Below are 19,368 nucleotides of genomic sequence, written 5' to 3'. Positions count from 1 at the left end.
GGCCTACTCAGTACAGAAAAGTTTCAAGTATAGGTTCTTGGTAGACAAGCAAACATCATCCATTTGGTACTGGGGTTCTCATTGACAGTGATGATCTGCAAATCTCTTCTGCCATGTTATTGCTGTCTCCAGATAGCTGTGCACTTATGTTCAGGTTTTCTGGCAATGCTGGACCAGGTCATCAATTGCAGAAGCCTCAGTAGTTGGAGGAGGAGAAGTCAGACAGTATGCAGCCTGTAAAATGTAAAAAACAGGGACATCCCCTGTAGACTCACCCATATGGTTATTGTGGGCAAACTTGATGGTAGCTTGGACATGGAATCAATGTACCATCCGTGAAAAAACAAACAATCTACTAACACCAGGATCACTATACATTCAGATGAGGTCAGAAGATCAGTAATAAAGTCCGAACAGATGGATCCAAGGTACTGAAGGAACTGGAATGGTAGTTTGCCAGAAGGCCTTTCAGAGGGGATCTTGGTTCTCGCACACACTGGACAGGCCAAGACATTAGTCTTACAATTCTTATATAAGGATGGCCAGCAGAAGCTGATAGAAATCAATTCGTTGGTTTCTTAATTCACAGATATCCCAAGATCTAGGGAGTCATGTCCCTACTTAAAAACCTCATAGCAACCATTATATGGGATGAAGAGGCGGCCAGCTGGAATCTATGCTGGAGGTTCCTGAATAGCAGATTTTTAAAGGATCTTCTCTAAGAGAGCACTGTTTACGGTATTCATGACAGTCCAAAAAGCTGGTATAATAGGATCTTTATCCTATGGTGTAGGAGCTTCCTCTGAAAAGAACTGTCAAAAAAGGTCATCACCTTTGACATTCTTTGAACCAAGACAGTAAAAATAAAAAAAATGGAATTACGCAAATCTCTATGCAGACAACGTGATGTGAATGTCTGCAGATCTCCTCCATAGGAACTGATTGCAAGTGGGCCACTGACGCTGCTGCCATAGCTCGAACAGAGCAAGCCTCAACATGACCTCCAAGATGCAGACCCGTCTGGACATAACAGAAGATGCAGTCTGCTAGCCAATTAGAAAGCATCTGCTTGTCAAAGGCGATAGCCAACTTATCCCTATCAAAAGAAACAAAAAGTTGAGTAGACTGTCTATGGGCTTCTGTCTGCTCCAGATAGAAGGCTAAAGCTCTTTTGTAGTCCGCGCAGGGCTCGTTTGCCTTGGTGTGAATGAGGCCTGGGAAAGAATGTTGGCAGGACGATGGACTGGTTAAGATGGAGGTCCGACAACACCTTAGGCAGGAACTTTTAGTGCGCACACAAGACCACCCTGTCATGAAAAAGCTTAATCTAAGGTGGATAAGTCACTAAGGCCTGGAACTCATTGACCTTGCATACTGAAGTGATCGCCACCAAAAATATGACCTTCCAGATCAGGTACTTCAAGTCACAGGAGTGCAGCCACTCAGAGAGCTTTCATCAGCTATGCTAACACCATGTTGAGTTCATAAAGACACAGTGGGAGGTCTTAGGAAAGGCTTCAACTGAAGCACGTCCTGCTTGAAATGTAAAACTATAGGCTGTACAGACATGGGCATACCATCTACACCACGGTGATATGTGCCAATCGCACTTAAATGAACTAAGTTGGTCTTAAAACCAGCTTCCAATAGGTGTAGAATGTAGTCAAGCGGATTTTGTGGGGAGCAGGGGAAGGGATCTAGAGCCTTCTGCTCATACCACACAGAAAACCTCCTCCACTTCAGTCCATAGGACTTTCTAGTGGAAGGCTTTCTGGAAGCCACTAGGACCTGAAACATCTTCCAAGAGATAGAGTGGTTGCAATATCAATCTCTCAACATCTAGGATGTGAGCAACAGGGCCTGGAAGTTGGGATGTTGCAACCTGCCTTAATCCTGTGTGATGAGATCTGGGCAAGTCCCTAGCCTGATCAGTTTCCAGATGGACATCTCCCCGAGGAGTGGAAACCAAACCTGTCTTGGCCAACGAGGGGCTTAGAGGATCATAGTCCTTTTATCCTCATGAAGTATCAAGAGAGTGGAGCTAGAGGATATGCATACAGGAGTCCCTCGCACCCAATGGCGGCGAAAGCATCAGAGGCTGGTTTGCTGCACTTACTGTACAGGCAGCAGAATTGAGAACACTTCCTGTGCCAAGGTGCTGCGTAGAGATCCACATCCGGGCTTCCAGAGGCGGAAGATCTGATTCGCAATCTCTTGTTCCAGAGACTAATCGTGGAGTCTGAAGGCACGACTCAGTCTTTCTGCTGGCACATTCTCCATTCCAGCCAGGTACATGGCCCTGAGAACTATCCAGCAGGAAAGGGCCCATGACCAAATCTTTACTGCTTCCTAACACAGGAGGTACAATCCCGTACCTCCTTGTTTGACGACATACCACACTGCTACTTGGTTGTTGGTCTGTATCATAACAATTTTGTTGGACAACTGATTTCTGAAAGCCCACAGCGCATACCTGATCGACCAGAGCTCCAGGAAATTGATTTAACAGAGACATTCCTAGGCAGACCATAGGCCTTGGGTGCTGAATCCTTCTACATGAGCTCTCCAGTCCAAGGTGGCCACATCTTGGGACAATTTGGAGTAGGATTACTTTGGAAGAATACCCCCTTTTCAGATTTGAAATTTCCCACCACCAGGACACAGTCCCAGCGGGATGGCATGACTTGGATATAAACTTGAATGGCCTGAGTGGCTTTTCACCACTGTGATCTCAAGGTCCTTTGAGCCTTTTGCAAGTATAAATGTGCCAAAGGAGTGACGTGTACTGTTGTGGCCATATAACCCAACAGCCTCAATATGTGCCACACTGACAACTTCTGGCTCTGCTGAAACCATCAACCAGGTTGATGGCCTTGATCTGAGCCATGTCTAGCAGAGCTCCAATGAAGTTTAATTATGGTGACAGGGTGAGATAGGACTTAGGGGAGGTGATAACAAACCCTAGTGTCTCCAGCACCTAGATGGTCGAGGGCATGGATTTGTCAGCCCCCGCCCGAGAGGTGCTCTTGACCAGCTAATCATCCATATATGGGAATACATGAACCCTCAGTCTGTCAAGCTGCACCACCACCACAGCTAGGCATTTCATAAAGAAATGTGGGGCTGATACAAGCCCAAATGTCAGAACGCGATACTGAAAGTGCTGCATTCCCACCACAAATCTGAGATACTGCCGGTGACCTGGGAAGATCTCAATGTGAGCATAAATGTCTTTTAGATCCAGGGAACATAGTCAGTCCCCTTTTTGCAAAAAAGGGGATCAGATTGCCCAGGAAAACATCTTGAACTTTTCTCTTTTGATTAATTTGTTCAAGCCTCTCAGATCCAAGATAGGACGGATTCCCCTTGCTTTCTTTGGTATCAGGAAGTACTGGGAGTAAAATTCCTGCACTCTTTGCCCTGGTGGAAAAGGTTAGACCACTCTGGCCGTTAAGAGTGAGGAGAGCTCTGCTACTAATACCTCTTGAGGCGCTACTGGACACCAGAATGGACTTGGGGGGGGGGGCAATTTGACAGTGTACCCAACAGATTTAGTTTGTACCCCTCAAGAACAAAGGAGAGAATCTACTAGTCCAAGGTTACACTGGGCCACGAGTTTGCAAAGAACTGAAGCAAAGTCCACTGCTCCAGGTACAGGTGACATAAGAACATAAGAACGAGAAAACAAGATGGCGCCCTGAAAGGGTGTAACTCCATTTGCTCCAGTATCTTAGATTTCTGAAATCTAAGCCAACGCGCTTTTCTTCAGAAAATGCCTCAAAAGAAAAGGCAAAGTACGGGTCTACCCATTTGACCCGGACAATGCTACGGGACAACGATTAATATCCGAGTTCACCTCAGCCCAACCTGTTTTGAGGGCTTCTACCCCCGCTGAAAAATTGGTGAAAGGAGATCAGTATTCTCCCAGGGAACTTTTGCTGAGCCCTCCCGACCTGAAAACGCCACGGAGAGCATTGCAACAACCCGTCGACGGAGGAGCTGGGACGCAGAATGATGATGTCATCGAGTCTGTCCAACTGGGTGGCTCAGAAGCCAATGGGCTGGTTGGAGCGGTTGGAGGAATTCTGGAACCCCAAGCGTCTGTGCTGCTGATTGGAGAAGGAGAGGGAGTACCAGACACCCCCAAGTCACAGGGAGAAGGTTGTGATTACACCGAACTTGAGGTAAGACCTTCCCCATGCAATTAACCAAACCCCCTGTTGTGACCCTCGATACAATCTGGGACCTCATGATGAGGATGTCTTCTAAAATAGACATTCAAACCCTGAAACTGGATGATATTGCCACTAAAGTCGGGGTTTTGGAACAGGACACACAAGAAAAATTCTTGGAATATAATTCATTAAAAAAGATAAATGAAGACATAAAAAGCCTCCAGAATGTAAATGCCACGATGGTATCAGAAAAGGCTTCCTCTCTGAGAAGACTTGAGTCTATTGAAAACTATGAGGCATTTAAATTTAAGACTTCTTAATTTCCCTATTGTTACGGGTGAAATACCCTTGTTAACTTTCAAGAAATATGTTTCGGAGACTTTAAAAATTCCTCAGAAGGAGATACAGTGGTTAAGAAACTTTTTCCTTTCTAAAAGAACCAGCACTCCTTCAGCGTTTCCTAGTGTTCAAGGTGCAGATTTTCAAAATCTCACCGAATATTTAGAAAATTCTAATGCAGAGATTATAGATCGTGCTGTGCTCTGTTACTTTTTTTGATTAATCTGGTGTCTCCAAAATTATTTCAAATATATAAATGTATCGTATTGTGGTGGTCTTGTACGTATATACCCCAACTTAGCAAAATCTATGCAACAGCGTAGAAAGGATTTTATGCAGATGAGATCTGAGACCTTAGCACTAGGGGGTAGCTTTGTTTTGCGCTACCTATGTAAGTGCATTGTTAAACTGGCCAGGAATACTTATATTTTCTTTTTACCAGATCAGTTGAAGGGTTTTTTGTCTGGGAGGAGACTACCTGCTGAGAGTATAAGGGAAGAAATAAATTGGGTGGGCAATTGTGTACCAAATGTGTTCATGTTTCTATTAATATACTCCTCTTTGTTTCCTCTCTCTCCAATGTTTCCTATATATTAAGAGAAATAAAAGATGATAAACAAACAAAAAAAAAAAGATTTTAAGAAATTGCCATGCTGGGTCAGACCAAGGATCCATCAAGCCCAGGATCCCGTTTCCAACAGAGGCCAAACCAGGCCACAAGAACCTGGCAATTACCCGAACACTAAGAAGATCCCATGCTACTGATGCAATTAATAGCAGTGGCTATTCCCTAAGTAAACTTGCTTAATAGCCGTTAATGGACTTCTCCTCCAAGAACTTATCCAAACCTTTTTTGAACCTAGCTACACTAAGTGCACTAACTAACATCCCCTGGCAACATATTCCAGAGATTTATGGTGCGTTGAGTGAAAAAGAATTTTCTCCGATTAGTCTTAAATGTGCTACTTGCTAACTTCATGGAATGCCCCATAGTCCTTCTATTATTTGAAAGTGTAAATAACCGATTCACATCTACTCTTTCAAGACCTCTCATGATCTTAAAGACCTCTATCATATCCCCCCTCAGCCGTCTCTTCTCCAAGCTGAACAGCCCTAACCTCTTTAGTCTTTCCTCAAAGGGGAGCTGTTCCATCCCCTTTATCATTTTGGTTGCCCTTCTCTGTACCTTCTCCATCGCAACTATATCTTTTTTGAGATGCGGCGACCAGAATTGTACACATTATTCAAGGTGCGGAAAAAATTGACCATTTAATCCTACTCTCTGTTTCCTGTCTTTTAATCAATTTGTAATCCACGAAAGGACATCGCCTCCTATCCCATGACTTTTTAGTTTTCTTAGAAGCCTCTGAGGGACTTTGTCAAACGCCTTCTGAAAATCCAAATACACTGCATCTACCGATTCACTTTATCCATGTTTATTAACCCCTTCAAAAAAATGAAGCAGATTTGTTAGGCAAGACTTCTCTTGGGTAAATCCATGTTGACTGTGTTCCATTAAACCATGTCTTTCTATATGCTCTACGATTTTGATCTTGAGAATAGTTTCCACTATTTTTCCTGGCACTGAAGTCAGGCTCACTGGTCTATAGTTACCCGGATCGCCCCTGGAGCCTGACTCCCTCACAGGTTTCTTGCTTCGGATATATTTTAAAAAGTTTTTATTATGAGTTTTTGCCTCTATGGCCAACTTAATTTCAAATTCTCTCTTCGCCTGTATTATCAATGTTTTACACTTAACTTGGCAATGCTTATGTTTTATCCTATTTCTTCAGATGGATCCTTCTTCCAATTTTTGAAGGATTTTTTTTTGGCTAAAACAGCCTCTTTTCACCTCACCTTTTAACCATGACTATAATCGTTTTGCTTTCCTTCCATCTTTCCCAATGTATGGAATACATATGGACTGCACCTCTAGGATTGTATTTTTAAACAATGTCCATGCCTGTTGAACTCTTAACCTTTGCAGCTGCACCTTTCAGTTTTTTTCTAACTATTTTCCTCATTTTATCAAAGTTTCCGTTTTGAAAGTTTAGTGTTAGAGCTGCAGATTTACTTATTGTCCCCCTTCCAGTTATTAGTTTAAATTTGATCATGTTATGATCACTGTTGCCAAGTGGCCCCACCACCGTTACCTCTCTCACCAAATCCTGTGTTCCACTAAGAATTAAACCTAAATAGCTCCCTCTCTTGTTGGTTCCTGAACCAATTGCTCCATGAAGCAGTCATTTATTACATCCAGGAACTTTATGTCTCTAGCAAGTCCTGATGTTACATTTACCCAGTCAATATTGGGGTAATTGAAATATCCCATTATTATTGCACTGCCAAATTGGTTAGCTTCCCTGATTTCTCTTAGCATTTCATCATCTGTCTGACCATTTTGTCCAGATGGGCGGTATATACTCCTATCACTATACTCTTACCCAACACACATGGGATTTCTACCCATATAGATTCTACTGAGCATTTAAGTCTCTTGTAGGCGTAGGCAAGTATCTTGCCTACGCCTTGTATATTCCTGTAAATAGTCCGTTGCAGTTTTTATTTATTGCTTTAATTCCTCCACCTCCTGCTCTTTGTATACTCCTCCTTGTTCGCCCTCCCTGTTCATTGTAATTTCTACCTTTAAAGTTACATTGTAAACCGGTATGATGTATGCATACTAATACCGGTATATAAAAGTTTTTAAATAAATAAATAAATAAATAAATAAATAAATAAATAAATAAATTGTATGATCTTTATCCTGTTGGACTCTATACTCTCCCAGACATAAATTGCCACACCCCCACCAAGTTGATTCTCCCTATCATTGCGATACAATTTGTACCCTGATATAGCACTGTCCCATTGGTTATCCTCCTTCCACCAAGTCTCCGTGATGCCAATTATGTCAATCTCATCATTTGCTGCTATACATTCTAACTCTCCCATCTTACTTCTTAGACTTCTGGCATTAGCATACAGACATTTCAAAGTGTGACTTGGCTATGTTCCATGCAATCTAGTCAAAACTCCGTCCCTGGAGTTGACAGAAGCTCTGGCTGGGGCTTCGGGGTCCTCTGCTGCCTGGGACAGCCATAAGCACCCTAATATTGTTGACAGGAATGAGGTGGCAGAGGGTAGTACACCTCTTCAGATGAAAGAAGGACTTCCTGGGCCCAAACCTCAATGACCTACTGGCTGAGTACTATGGGTTCTGAGTGCTAGTGGAGAGCTGCTGGAGTATCGCATAGTGGTCCTGGATCTAGGCCATTGCGCCTGTCATTTTATCCTTGAAGAGATTCGCTCCTGTACAAGGCACATCAGCAAATCCCTCCAGCACCTCCGGTCTGTGATCCAAGGCCTGCAAGCGCCGATTCCCGCTGCAGAGACCCTCGATGCTGTTTCGAAAACATCATTGTTTGAACAAACCTAATTCCAGACCCTTATACACCAGCAACTGGTGGAAGTCTTGTTGTACCTGCTTCATGATGTCGCACATGTACTGGCTCATATACAGCCGGTAGGTCAATAAGCGGGCAATAAGCATAGCACCCTGGAACACCTTCTTCCCAAGAGCATCCATCTCTCTCTGATCCTTCACTGGGGTCACTGAAAAATAGGTCAGAGAGTTTCTAGCCTTCTTGAGAACGGATTCAAGGACTACCAACTGGTGAGGTGGCTGAATCAGTCAGCTTGTCGAATCAGAGCGCCTTTTGGACGAGATAAATCGTGTCCACCTTCCTGTTTATGGGAGGCCCTGTGAGGGTGTGTTCCCAAATCCTCAGCAATAACTCCACAAGGATCTCATGCACTGGGACTGCCACAATCTCCTTGGAAGGCTCCATGTACTGGAGAATACCTAGTATTTTATGCCTGGTATCCTCTTCAATCATCAACTGAAATGGGATGGCCTCCATCATCACCTGAACAAAACTTGAAAAGGGGAGGACTTCTGTCAAGGACTTCCAATCATCTGGAGGAGATGGTTCCGAGGGGAGACCATATGAAGCACCATCAGAAGCTACGGAGGATTTAACCCCCCAGGAGTCATAGGTGCCCTTCATCTCTGTTGTCATCGACTGGTGATGGGGCCCTAGGCGCTTGGCCCCAGCCAGTGCTATAGGCACCAGTTTGACTGGCCATTTTATCTCTGGTCATGATGCAGGCTCGGGTATTTGGGGAGGCTTTTTCCTCCAAGGACGACAACAGGATTGGCTTGTGGTGGCGGCATCTGTGCCCTGAAGGGTGTCAATGTCACCCCAGGAAACCAATACTGGGAACTGGATCAGTAACACTTATAAGCATGTGCAAGGAATCGAGCAGTGGCTCGAGGAAAGACTGTACCAGTGCTCTGACACCATCACCCTCTCCACGACCAGATGCATGTGCCTCTCCAATTCCTCCTTGAAAATCGCCAATGCCAGGACAGGCTGGTACCCAGGAGGTGTAATCAGATCCTCTTCAGAACCAAGAGAAGATCAGTGGCAGAGATCGGGACCAATGGAGGGCTGGCTCTCCTCACCACGGGTTGCTTTAGGGGCATCACAGCAGAAGCTGGTGCATCCTTGTGCCCTGCATTGTGCGATGATCAAGCTTCTTTTGATGCTTGGATGCAGAGGTCTAGGACAACAAACCCGACATCCTCAACTTGGAGGAGCCTGATTATAGCCAGTCTCTGGCATCCCTCTCAGCCAACGACCTCAATGGAACTGGCAGCCCCGCCAACGTCAATGGCTCAGTGTCCATCGGTGCAGATGCCTCAGATACCAATGGATTGGTCTTCTTTGGCACAAATATGCACTCCATCTTATCCAGCTGAATCTTACATCCCCTTTGGGGTCATCTTGGCGCACTTGCTGCAACCTCGGATGTAATTGGAAAACCGGGGAGATCCTGCATTAACAATGCGAGGAATGTGAAAAGGAATCGCGAGAAAAAAAGCACTTGAAAACTGTGTAAACTTTGAAAAAATTAAGAGGCTCACCTGAATGTGAGACACGCGGCTCCACAAAAAAAGACCAAAATGGTGCATCTAGTCTACACAGCAAGTTTCCCAAGGTGGTAACTGCCACTCCGTGCAAGTTACCCCATGTTTCTCTTAAGGATAGTAACTGCCACTCCATGCCGGTTTAGCTTTTTTATTTATTCCCATCCTCTAGCCTTTTAGGGACCCACAGTGTTTATCCCATGCCCCTTTAAAAAAGAAGAGACTGAGGAGACCTGCGTAAATGCGTGGTATAGTGCGCGTTTGAGCATGCTCAATGAGGCTAGAAACTTTGGCATACGTTTTCTGTGCAGAGTTCCATCCAATGAAGTCACCTACATGTGAGGACTGCCATCTTGCTTGTCCTCTGAGAAATGTAGGTTCCTCCAACTGATGTCTCCATTCTTCCAAAGCCCATATTATGGCAAGGAGTTCCCCATTTCCAATGCCATAATTATGTTCTTCTGAAGGAAAATTTCTTATGGGCTGATTCAGTAAAGTCCGCGGGAGAGTGGGCCAATGCCCACTCGCCTGTGCGCGCGATTCAGTATTTAAATGAGGCCCGACAGTAGAAACAGGCAAAAGGAGGCGCTAGGGACACTAGTGCATCCCTAGCACCTCCTTTTGGCCTGGAGAGGCAGCTGTCAGCGGGTTTGACAGCCGACGCTCAATTTTGCCGGCGTCGGTTCTCGAGCCCGCTGACAGCCACGGGCTCGGAAACCGGACACTGGCAAAATTGAGCGTCCGGTTTTTGACCCGACAGCAGCGGGCCGACTTCAAATTTGGTTTTTTTTTTTTGTTTTACTTTTTTTACCCTTCGGGACCTTCGATTTAATATCGCCATGATATTAAATCAGAGGTCCCTCCCCTCTCCCCCTAGCATTTAATTGAATATAAGGGCACTCGCCCCCTCAACTTGTAAATAAGTTTATATATGTAACTTTATAAGTGCAGTAAATCAATACATGTTATATATATAGATGAGGATTGAGTGTACCTTCATACGATGCGAACCTGCTAGGTTCTGCTATCGTGTCTATGAGCCTTAAACTGGCTTCTAATCATTAGGTACCTCAATAAGATGGTTAAGTTGTGTTATTGTCTACGGGTATTGCGTTCTCTTTAAACCTATTGACTTGAGAATATTGTGCCAAAACTATGGCCTCAAACGCCACTTATCTCATGTTTGCACAGTCGGTCTCGTGCCGACTGTGCACGAGACCGGCATGAGACCGGTCTCGTGCCGGTTTTTACTGCTTTTCTGTGCACTTTCCCGGTGCCCGAAGAAATTAGCGCCTACCCAAAGGTAGGCGCCAATTTCTGAAAGTAAAATGTGCGGCTTGGCTGCACATTTTACTTACTAAATCGCGCGGGAATACCTAATAGGGCCATCAACATGCATTTGCATGTTGCGGGCGCTATTAAGTTCGGCGGGTTGGACGCGCGTTTTCGGCCCCTTACTGAATAAGAGGTAAGGGAAAACGCGCGTCTAATGGCCCGTTAAAGAAGTAGCCACAGAGGTCTAGTAAGGAAACCAGATCTGGTCTCTGAAGTAATATTGCTCCCGCCACCATTTCTAAGGCATCAATTTACAGAACAAAAGGCATAGCAGGATCAGGGTGACATAAGTTTGGAGCTGATGCATTGAGAAATTACTACTTTCCTGGGCCGGGGAAATGGCTCTTGGCCTTTGCTCAACAGCTGATGAATATAAAAGTGAGATCCAGAGAAATGTGGGCACGGTTTATAGCAAGAGATATAACTGTTAATAGAGCGATTAAGTGGGCAAGCTGGAATGAAGGGAGCTTTTATTACAGCCACCAACTAGAAACACCTATTTATGACCGATTTGTGTTTTGCCCTTTTCCCCTTCAACTTATAGACTGGCCAAAAGTATTAAAAAAAAAACCACTGGCATGCGTTACAATTCAATTCGATTTTTCAAGATAGACCACTGATCACCTATCAAAGGGGTCATAATATTAAAGATCAGTTAGTAAGATTACAGTTTAGTAGCTGTTGGGAGGAAGAGGTGACAGAGAGGACATTTCGCATGTGGGATATATTCTGTTTGTGCGCAAATTTACCTTTTGAAAAACTGAGATCTTTTAAGCACAGAAGGAGAACATTACTTCAAGAAAGGTGGTGTACTTGATTTGGTACCCCTATCTGTATGGTGAGAACGAATTGAAGTGCTATTAAACATCAAAGGATTGAGGCTCCTTTGGTGGAACATTGTTTAGCATTTAACCATTGCTTTGAAGATCTTTGGATCACTATATTAGAGGAGTTAAAGATAAATGCTCGAGGCACTGACTTGAATCTCTGTTTATTGCAATGCGAACAAAGGTGGATCTTTCAATTGGGGACAGTCTACCCTCTGGGGCTCAATAAGGAGGCTGATGAGTCTGTTTTTGTAGAGAATTATGATGAAGTGGCTTGTGATCGCTGAAGTCTGTAGTTCAGAGGGTTTTTTTTAATTTGAGGCTCTCTCGGCATTGCAGTTGCCCATCTGCCATTTGTTAAGAGCTAAGCAGAGCCGAGTCAGGCTGATAGTGAGGGTAGGTATCCACTGGGTATCTGTTTTAACAAAAAAAAAATAAAAAATTATTGATTTTTGTTTTATTGTACATTTTGTTAAAGATCCCTAATGAAGACATCGTAGGATGCCAAAACATTATCAATGTTATGATGTGAGCTCAAATACTTTAATGTACGATATTGGTTGAAGCCCATTGTGGGCAAGAGCTTGTAAGATTACAATGCTTTAAGCACATTTTTAGCTGATATTTCTTATAAATGTTAGCTGCAATATTACCTTGGTTATTTTTATTAAATTAGAGTATATTTGTAATGGCCATGTCTAGTATTAAATGTAGTTTTATACCCCATCTTACACTCACCCTCTTGTCTAATCCAGATGAGGCTGTAACCTCCAATTAAGTCCAATTTCAAGAAACTCTTGGCTCCTTGAAGTATGTCAAAAAAACTCAGTAATTAATCGCAAGAATTAACTATCTTTGACAGTAATCTTTAGACTCTAGTAATCAATGTATGGCCTAAGGGATCCATCTCTCTTCTGTATTAAGAACTCTACTCCCTCAGGGGACTTTGAAGGGCAGATACATCCATGATTCAAGTTTTCCTGTATGTATTTGGACATGTTTCTGAACTTGTAGTGGATATATCCAACTACATGATAGCATGATTCTCAGAAGTCATATTCCCAGTGCCTAGGAAGGGTCTCTGCTTTTTTTTCTACCCCCTTACTTAAGACATCAAAGGTGTAGCAGTGTACCAGAAGGTCCAGGAATGCCTTTACTACAGAAACCACAATAGTAAAATTCGTACATCTTGAGTCTGGCATACAGGATGAAAAACATGAGGACCAAAAGACTAAGTGGCCTGATTGTTAATCAAGAAATAGCTTGTGCAACTGGAGTGATGGCAAACCCAAAAGACCACGTATGAAGGTGAGTAGAGAATCTAAAATGAGATAGTATCAAAGTGCCACATGCTCCACCTTTAGCTTCAAATCAATTGTGACCCACTATGTCTCCCCTTGATCCAGTGGCCTGCCATCGATGGCTAAGACAAGGATGGGAACACGATTCAGTCTATGAGGTATCCCATGTAAACGACAAACTCCTGGCTGATATTCCCAGTTATCCTAGAATCAATAAGGGTGGGTGCTGCTACAGATTCTAAAGGCCAGAACATGGAAACAAACTAACACTGAGCCACATGAAGTGCTCAAAGGGTGACCAAACTCAAAGGATTTTCCTCTTCAGTCATGGACCTTGAACTTTGATTAAATATAGGTTTGTGGGGGCAAATCTTAGCCGTGCATCCCTGGGCCAGCACAACAGTGGCACACATTCAACCTCCTTTGGCCCTTCTCTCTTTAAGATAACCGAATTCCAATGCAGCCCAATTCCTTGGGGTCTTCAGTTCTTCAAACAGAGTCAGGTCATGACATTTGGGGGAAGTGCCAGACATGAGAGAGGAGACAGATGTTCCAAACAGCACACTTGAATGTGGTTGATAATACACAGGCACAAAGAAGCCTTGGCATCTGAAGGTAACTCTCGACAAGCCAATATCTTTAAACTGCTCTGCCAGGCCGTTCCAAAAAACTAATAAAGCTAAATTGTTCCAGCCAGTCTCCACTGCAATTGTTCAGAATTCTAAGGTATAATGGCCCTCTCTACAGGCCTCTGTTCAATCTGCAGGAGAAAGATGGAAGCAAGCATACTTGAAGGCAGAAATAAACGCTTCAGAATAAAGAATCATGGAATTTTGTCTCTCCCAAAGCAGAGAGGCCCAAGCCAGGGTTTCCCCAGTTAACAATAAGTTAATATAAGCTACTTTGAACTTATGATCAGGAAAGCAAGAAACCTGGATAGTGAAAACAACTGAACATTGATTTTCAAATCCTCCAGAAAAATGCAGGGGAATCTTGAACCAGAACTCTAAATGTGGTCGCTCAAAAAACTACAGGAAGTGTGGGAGCTGGCACAGCCATCTCTTGTGGTTGTGATTCTAAGACATTAGTCAAACGATTAGAGTAAGGGAATTCATCTATTCTAGTTTTGCCAAGCATTAGTTTGTCCAGTGCTTCCCGTGGACAGATGCAGCTGTGGCCAGGTCTACTGGCCAGAGCTTGACGTGACAACAGTCAGCCAGAGGTGTGATCCCCTCGGCTGAGAGTGGCTGGTACACTGACCAGGTGAGTGATGGGTTCCAAATGGATCAGCAAGGTGTCTTCTGCCTACGATGGCTACCTTCCCCACGGGTTGCATTTTCAAATGCTGGTGGCCAGTAGGGCTTAGATAGGAGGCCCAGAACCGGGACTAAACAGAAGCCCAAGCAAAACACTAGAAACAGAAGACTAGATGAGACAAATCAGCAGATCTGAAGCAGCAAGGAATACACTGGAATTAACACAGTGAGATGAACTTTGAAAGGACTCCAATGAGGGCCGGAGAATGAGAACCAAGCTCTTGCAATCTGGCTGGAAGCCTAGAAATTGTGTCTTCCCAGACAGGAAACAAGATGGCCACCAGCAGGAAATGTGGACCACAGAGCTGGGAGGACTCACCAGATAGTCCCAGAAGGCTACAAAGGTCCCTGCTGGCGGGAGACGAGCACTGCCTATCAGGACTTCACAGAGGCATTATAATTCCTTATTCTGTTATTTCTCTCTTTATGGGTGTATAAGTAAAAGTTCTTTTATCGGTATGAAGCTTCCGATATCATTCCAGAATCAGGGCTGTGGGCTGTTTCCAGCCTGAAATGAAATGCAAACAAAACCATTAAAGTGTTCCACACAACATTAGTGAAATAAAGTGATCAAGTTTAAACTGCCACCTAGTAAGTCATCTTTTTTGTTAAAATGATGAATTTCTATATTGTATTTAGATACCTGTCTTATTAGTGACCTAAAAATACAATGCTTGCTCAAACAGCATTCAAAATTATGCTGGTGAATTAACAATGTAAAAATGAGGAAATAGAATCTAGAAAAGATTTATACTGCGGTATTTTAAAATATAAGAAAGGCAACAGGATCTTTCAAGCATATGTTGCTGCAGTAATTACAACTTACTGTGTGCATAGGTTCTGAGAAGGAATGTATTTCTTATTCCTACAACGTTGTTTACATTCAAGTCAAACTCCACACCACTAGATCAAGAAAAAAAAAAAAGAACTAAGTCAGATTTTGCAAAATATTTTTCAAAAATATAGATGAGGAAAATGCATTTAATGAGAAAATGATCATAACAGTGAATTTATCAACAAGAGACCCATCTCTCTGTAAAATCACAATCTCTTCTCTGAACAGGGAAAGAGAAAGTAATGTGAAAATGATGCTTTTGGCTTCAAAATGCAAGATGCTCTTTGCAGTACACTGGTGGCTTTCAGTGGCCTGGCCACAAAACTGCCATCAACTATAGCAGCTTTGTAACTCATCTGCATTGTCTTCATGTAATTATGGGGCCGATGTAATAAGGTGCGTGAGTGCATGCTAATGGCATGCAAAGGAGGCAATTATCTAATCATGGGCAATACAGGGAGCCGCACTAATGCTAGTGGGAGTTTTTTCATGAGGGTTGTTTTTTGGGTTTTTGTGTTTTGTTTTGTGGTTTTTGTTTTTTTTTTTTTACCAAGGTCAGGGCACGAGTTAAGTAACAGTGCTATGTCTGGGGCTATTTTATTCCATTGTTTGCATGCTTAGCTAGGCACCTTTCTGGGTGCCGAAGAGGCCCAGATTTGCATCCAGCTGAATGCCAATCTTGGCGCCGAGCACCCATGAAAATATTTGCCATGTTTTCTGCAGCACAGTTATTCGAAATATTAAAAATACATTCCAGGGTCATACACTGAATACGAAGACCCGTTCACTCGCTCGCTTTTATGCGCGTATTATCGGCACAGCTTTTCTATGTGGATACAGCCACTTATTACATAGGGCCTTATCGCGCTTAGGTACGTGCATTTCTTCATGTGTGCATGGCTTTCTGCATGCAAATGATTTGCATTATTTATTTATTTATTTTTTTACAGCCCACAGAGGCACTGGCTTTAACCGTGTGCTCAAAACCCCCGCTCATAACTAGAGCTTGTTTTGCCATGGGTCTTATTATATTTGCCCCTAGGTGTGTTTTTTCTGTAAGACACTTAGAACATTGAATTATGCGGCATACATATTTTAAATAAAGAGAATCTGTGGCAGGTTGAGAACTTAGCAACTAATCAAATCTTAAACATACAGCAATGTCCCCTGTCTGAGATATTCATTGGTACTGATTTTCAATGGAGATGTAATACAAATCACTCCTTTAAAATCAAACTTGTGGAAAACACCCTCCTAATGTGCAATTTTCTAACTTATCTAAATTCAAAAAATTAAGAGGCCTTCCAGATAAAAAGTCTGCTAATTGTTTTCCAAACTATCAAAACATCAAAATGCAAAATTTCATAAACCATCAACAGGTGTTGCTTACCATACATTCAAGTCTGTCATAAAAAAAACAAACAAAAAAAAACAACAACGCAGTAAAGCTGTACTCAGCTGCATGACTTAGTGGCTCATGTAGAAATCAACTGTTCTTTATTCCTCTAGATTGACATTAACTACAAGTGAATAAATGTTATGGAATTTTACTTAACATAATCAACATCCCTGACCTTTTTAATATGAACATTAGTTTTCAAAACTATTATTCTTAAAGTTTCAAGTGGACAATTTTCAAAAGTCATTTACCTGTCTGTAAACTGCCCTTCCTCTATGCAGATAAAAGTACACATTGTTTCACAACACTCCTACTTTTACCTACACAAAGGAGGTGTTTCCTGGAGTGTGCTTAGGTTGGGAAGGAGAGGATGATAGGAAAAATGCACAAAGATAGAACAAGCATAGATTTGAAAATTCAATCAAAAAATACCTGTAGAAAACACAGATACAAATCTTTGCAGATACTTTTTCCAGACATTTTCAAAAGGGAAGAAATGGTAAACAATCCACAGGTAAAAAATACCTACAGACTTTGCATCAGTGTGGGACAGTTTGAAAATTGCCCCCTACATCATTTCATTTATATTGTCTCCTGTTCCTTTTAAAAGAAATGACAAAGGTATCAACACAAAAACATGTAATAGTAATTCTGAGTGATTTAAGTCCAATGGAGCTTTTCTTCTTCCCATCAGGAGTTTGTTCACAAAACACTGTACAGTGGCTATAGATATTTTTAAAAAGAAAAAAAAATGTCACTATAGGCATTTCATGGGTCCCCTTCATTATCAATTCCAAAAACAAAAGGGACTCAAAAGAGGGATGTTTTAACAAGGTTTCTTCTCTTGGGGCTAAATTAGGCCTCCACACCAAAATCTCAGAGGCCATTATTCAAAGGCATTTAATCGAATAATTCAAGTTATCTCATTAAATGAAGAGTTTTAAACATTCCATGTACTTATCCGGCTAAAAATTTGATGAATATGTAACGGGGCAGGGAAACTTGTTCTGCTAACTCCAATATTAGGACTTAATTGTGACCATATATGGAATTCAAATCATATAAATGTTCAATAAAGGATAATCGCCACTATGTTTTCTCTTATTGTTCTAATATGCACATAACCAATTTTAAATCCTTTTCTTTTTGTTTGCACAAATAAAAGCAAAAGCAAAAATACTTAGCTCATGATCATTCTGATGTCATTTACTGGAGAACCAGAATAAGCTGTTAGCTATAGCCATCACAATGTCAAATACAGGGCAATAAGCAAGAACATTATTGAATCCACCAAACAAAAAGTCCTGATACTGCCAGTGTTGTGGTATGCACTGCCTTCATCAAAGGCATTTCATAAGCTTCAAATGAAAAATATATGTAAATTGTCATTCACTACAAAAATATTCAAAATAAACTATTTACTGGACAAAACCAGACCCATCTCACCAATTTTTAGAGTCATTTTAAGTTATTTAAAATGGTGATGACAGGATCCCTCCTGCTTAAATAATTCATTTAAACTAACCAAAGAGCTACACTAAAAACTAAGACCCCATAAAGCAGACACATCAAAAATAAAGGGAAACAAGAATGATCACTTTCAACTTATAAAACCCAATCAATACTTCCATTCAGTTTCTTTCACTGAGACTTAGTCCCTAATTTATAAATCCATTACTATTCAAGATGCAATAGATTAAAAATCCTTTTCTCCTCCATGGATGCAACTCACAGCTTATTCAATGCTGCAAGCCTCAAACCATCGGATCATGCTGCAGATCCAACCAGTGGGCCATAGATCCCTCTAAGCCGAGTGCGTGAGCTATTGCTCATACCTTTCGGAACATTGCTCACAGGTTTTACATAGTTGTCACAAACTTTTCTTTGTGATATATACAGAAATGCAGTGCTAATACTGGTGCTCAAAAACGGTTGGCTTAAAAAAAATTGTTGCACACATCTAGTCACTTCTTGGAGGTTGCATCGCAATGGGCCAGAGATGTCTCTGTAAGTGCTTGGTGATTACAAGTTAAATGTTCAACAATCCTGACCAGGAGTTTCCTCTTAGTCTTCTCTATATATAAAATAGGACAAGGACACCAAATAAACAGGCCAATACAGTACAGTGCGCTCCGGAGCGCACTGTTAACTCGCGATTGGCCACGCTATCTTTACCCCTTATTCAGTAAGGGGTAATAGTGCATCCAAAACGCGTGTCCAACCCCCCAAACCTAATAGAAAGCCAGGATTCAGACACCCCCCCCCCCCCCCCCGACGTCATCGCAGCCGGAGCCGGACCGTTGAAAGGCTGCTATGGAGACGGAAAATATTGAAGAGCTGCACTTCCTGCAGGGGTACATGTACTAGGGGCTGACGTCAGATTGAAATCTGATCCGTCTCCAACTGCTATCAGGAGTACACGATACCCATTGGTCCTGAGTCCATCTGCTACACGCTAGGAAAGTACAGCGGATATTGGAAACTTGGCATTTAACTAGATAACTTGCGAGTCTTCCGGTTAAATGCCTTTGAATTTTGGCCTCAAATTTTTAACATTATATGCATTGCATTAAAGTTTTAACTGCTTCAATTTTTTAAATTTAAAAATTATTTATTAATTGCCTAACTGATCATCTTTCTAAGCCAGGGGTGCTCAAACAATTCCTAAGGGACTCCCCAGCCAGTTGGGTTTTCAGGATATCCCTTCTATGTATGCAAATATTTTTCATGCATATTCATTAGGGATATCCTGAAAACCCAACTGGCTGGGTAAGATCTGTTTGAGCATCCCTGTTTTAAGTGATGTACAACATGTAGCAGAACAATTCATCAAAGAGTTCCTTCATTT

The 19,368-nt window shown here is 42.3% G+C and overlaps 1 protein-coding gene across 4 annotated transcripts in view; it reads right to left on the bottom strand.

Moving 5' to 3' along the window:
* The window catches only part of TENT2 (terminal nucleotidyltransferase 2), a 377,719-nt gene that overhangs the window by 122,569 nt on the left and 235,782 nt on the right, over positions 1-19,368 (bottom strand). For 3 of the 4 annotated variants that reach the window (XM_029575592.1, XM_029575578.1, XM_029575571.1), the window contains exon 8: positions 15,113-15,189. The exons of the other annotated variant lie outside the window; for it this stretch is intronic. In XM_029575592.1, coding sequence (XP_029431452.1) covers positions 15,113-15,189 — 77 coding nt within the window. The remainder of the gene's footprint in view (positions 1-15,112; positions 15,190-19,368) is intronic. 4 annotated transcript variants of the gene reach the window in all.

The sequence above is a fragment of the Rhinatrema bivittatum genome, chromosome 1, assembly GCF_901001135.1.
Source record: "Rhinatrema bivittatum chromosome 1, aRhiBiv1.1, whole genome shotgun sequence".
Classification (NCBI taxonomy): Eukaryota; Metazoa; Chordata; class Amphibia; order Gymnophiona; family Rhinatrematidae; genus Rhinatrema; species Rhinatrema bivittatum.
This window is presented reverse-complemented; position numbering and strand designations above follow the sequence as displayed.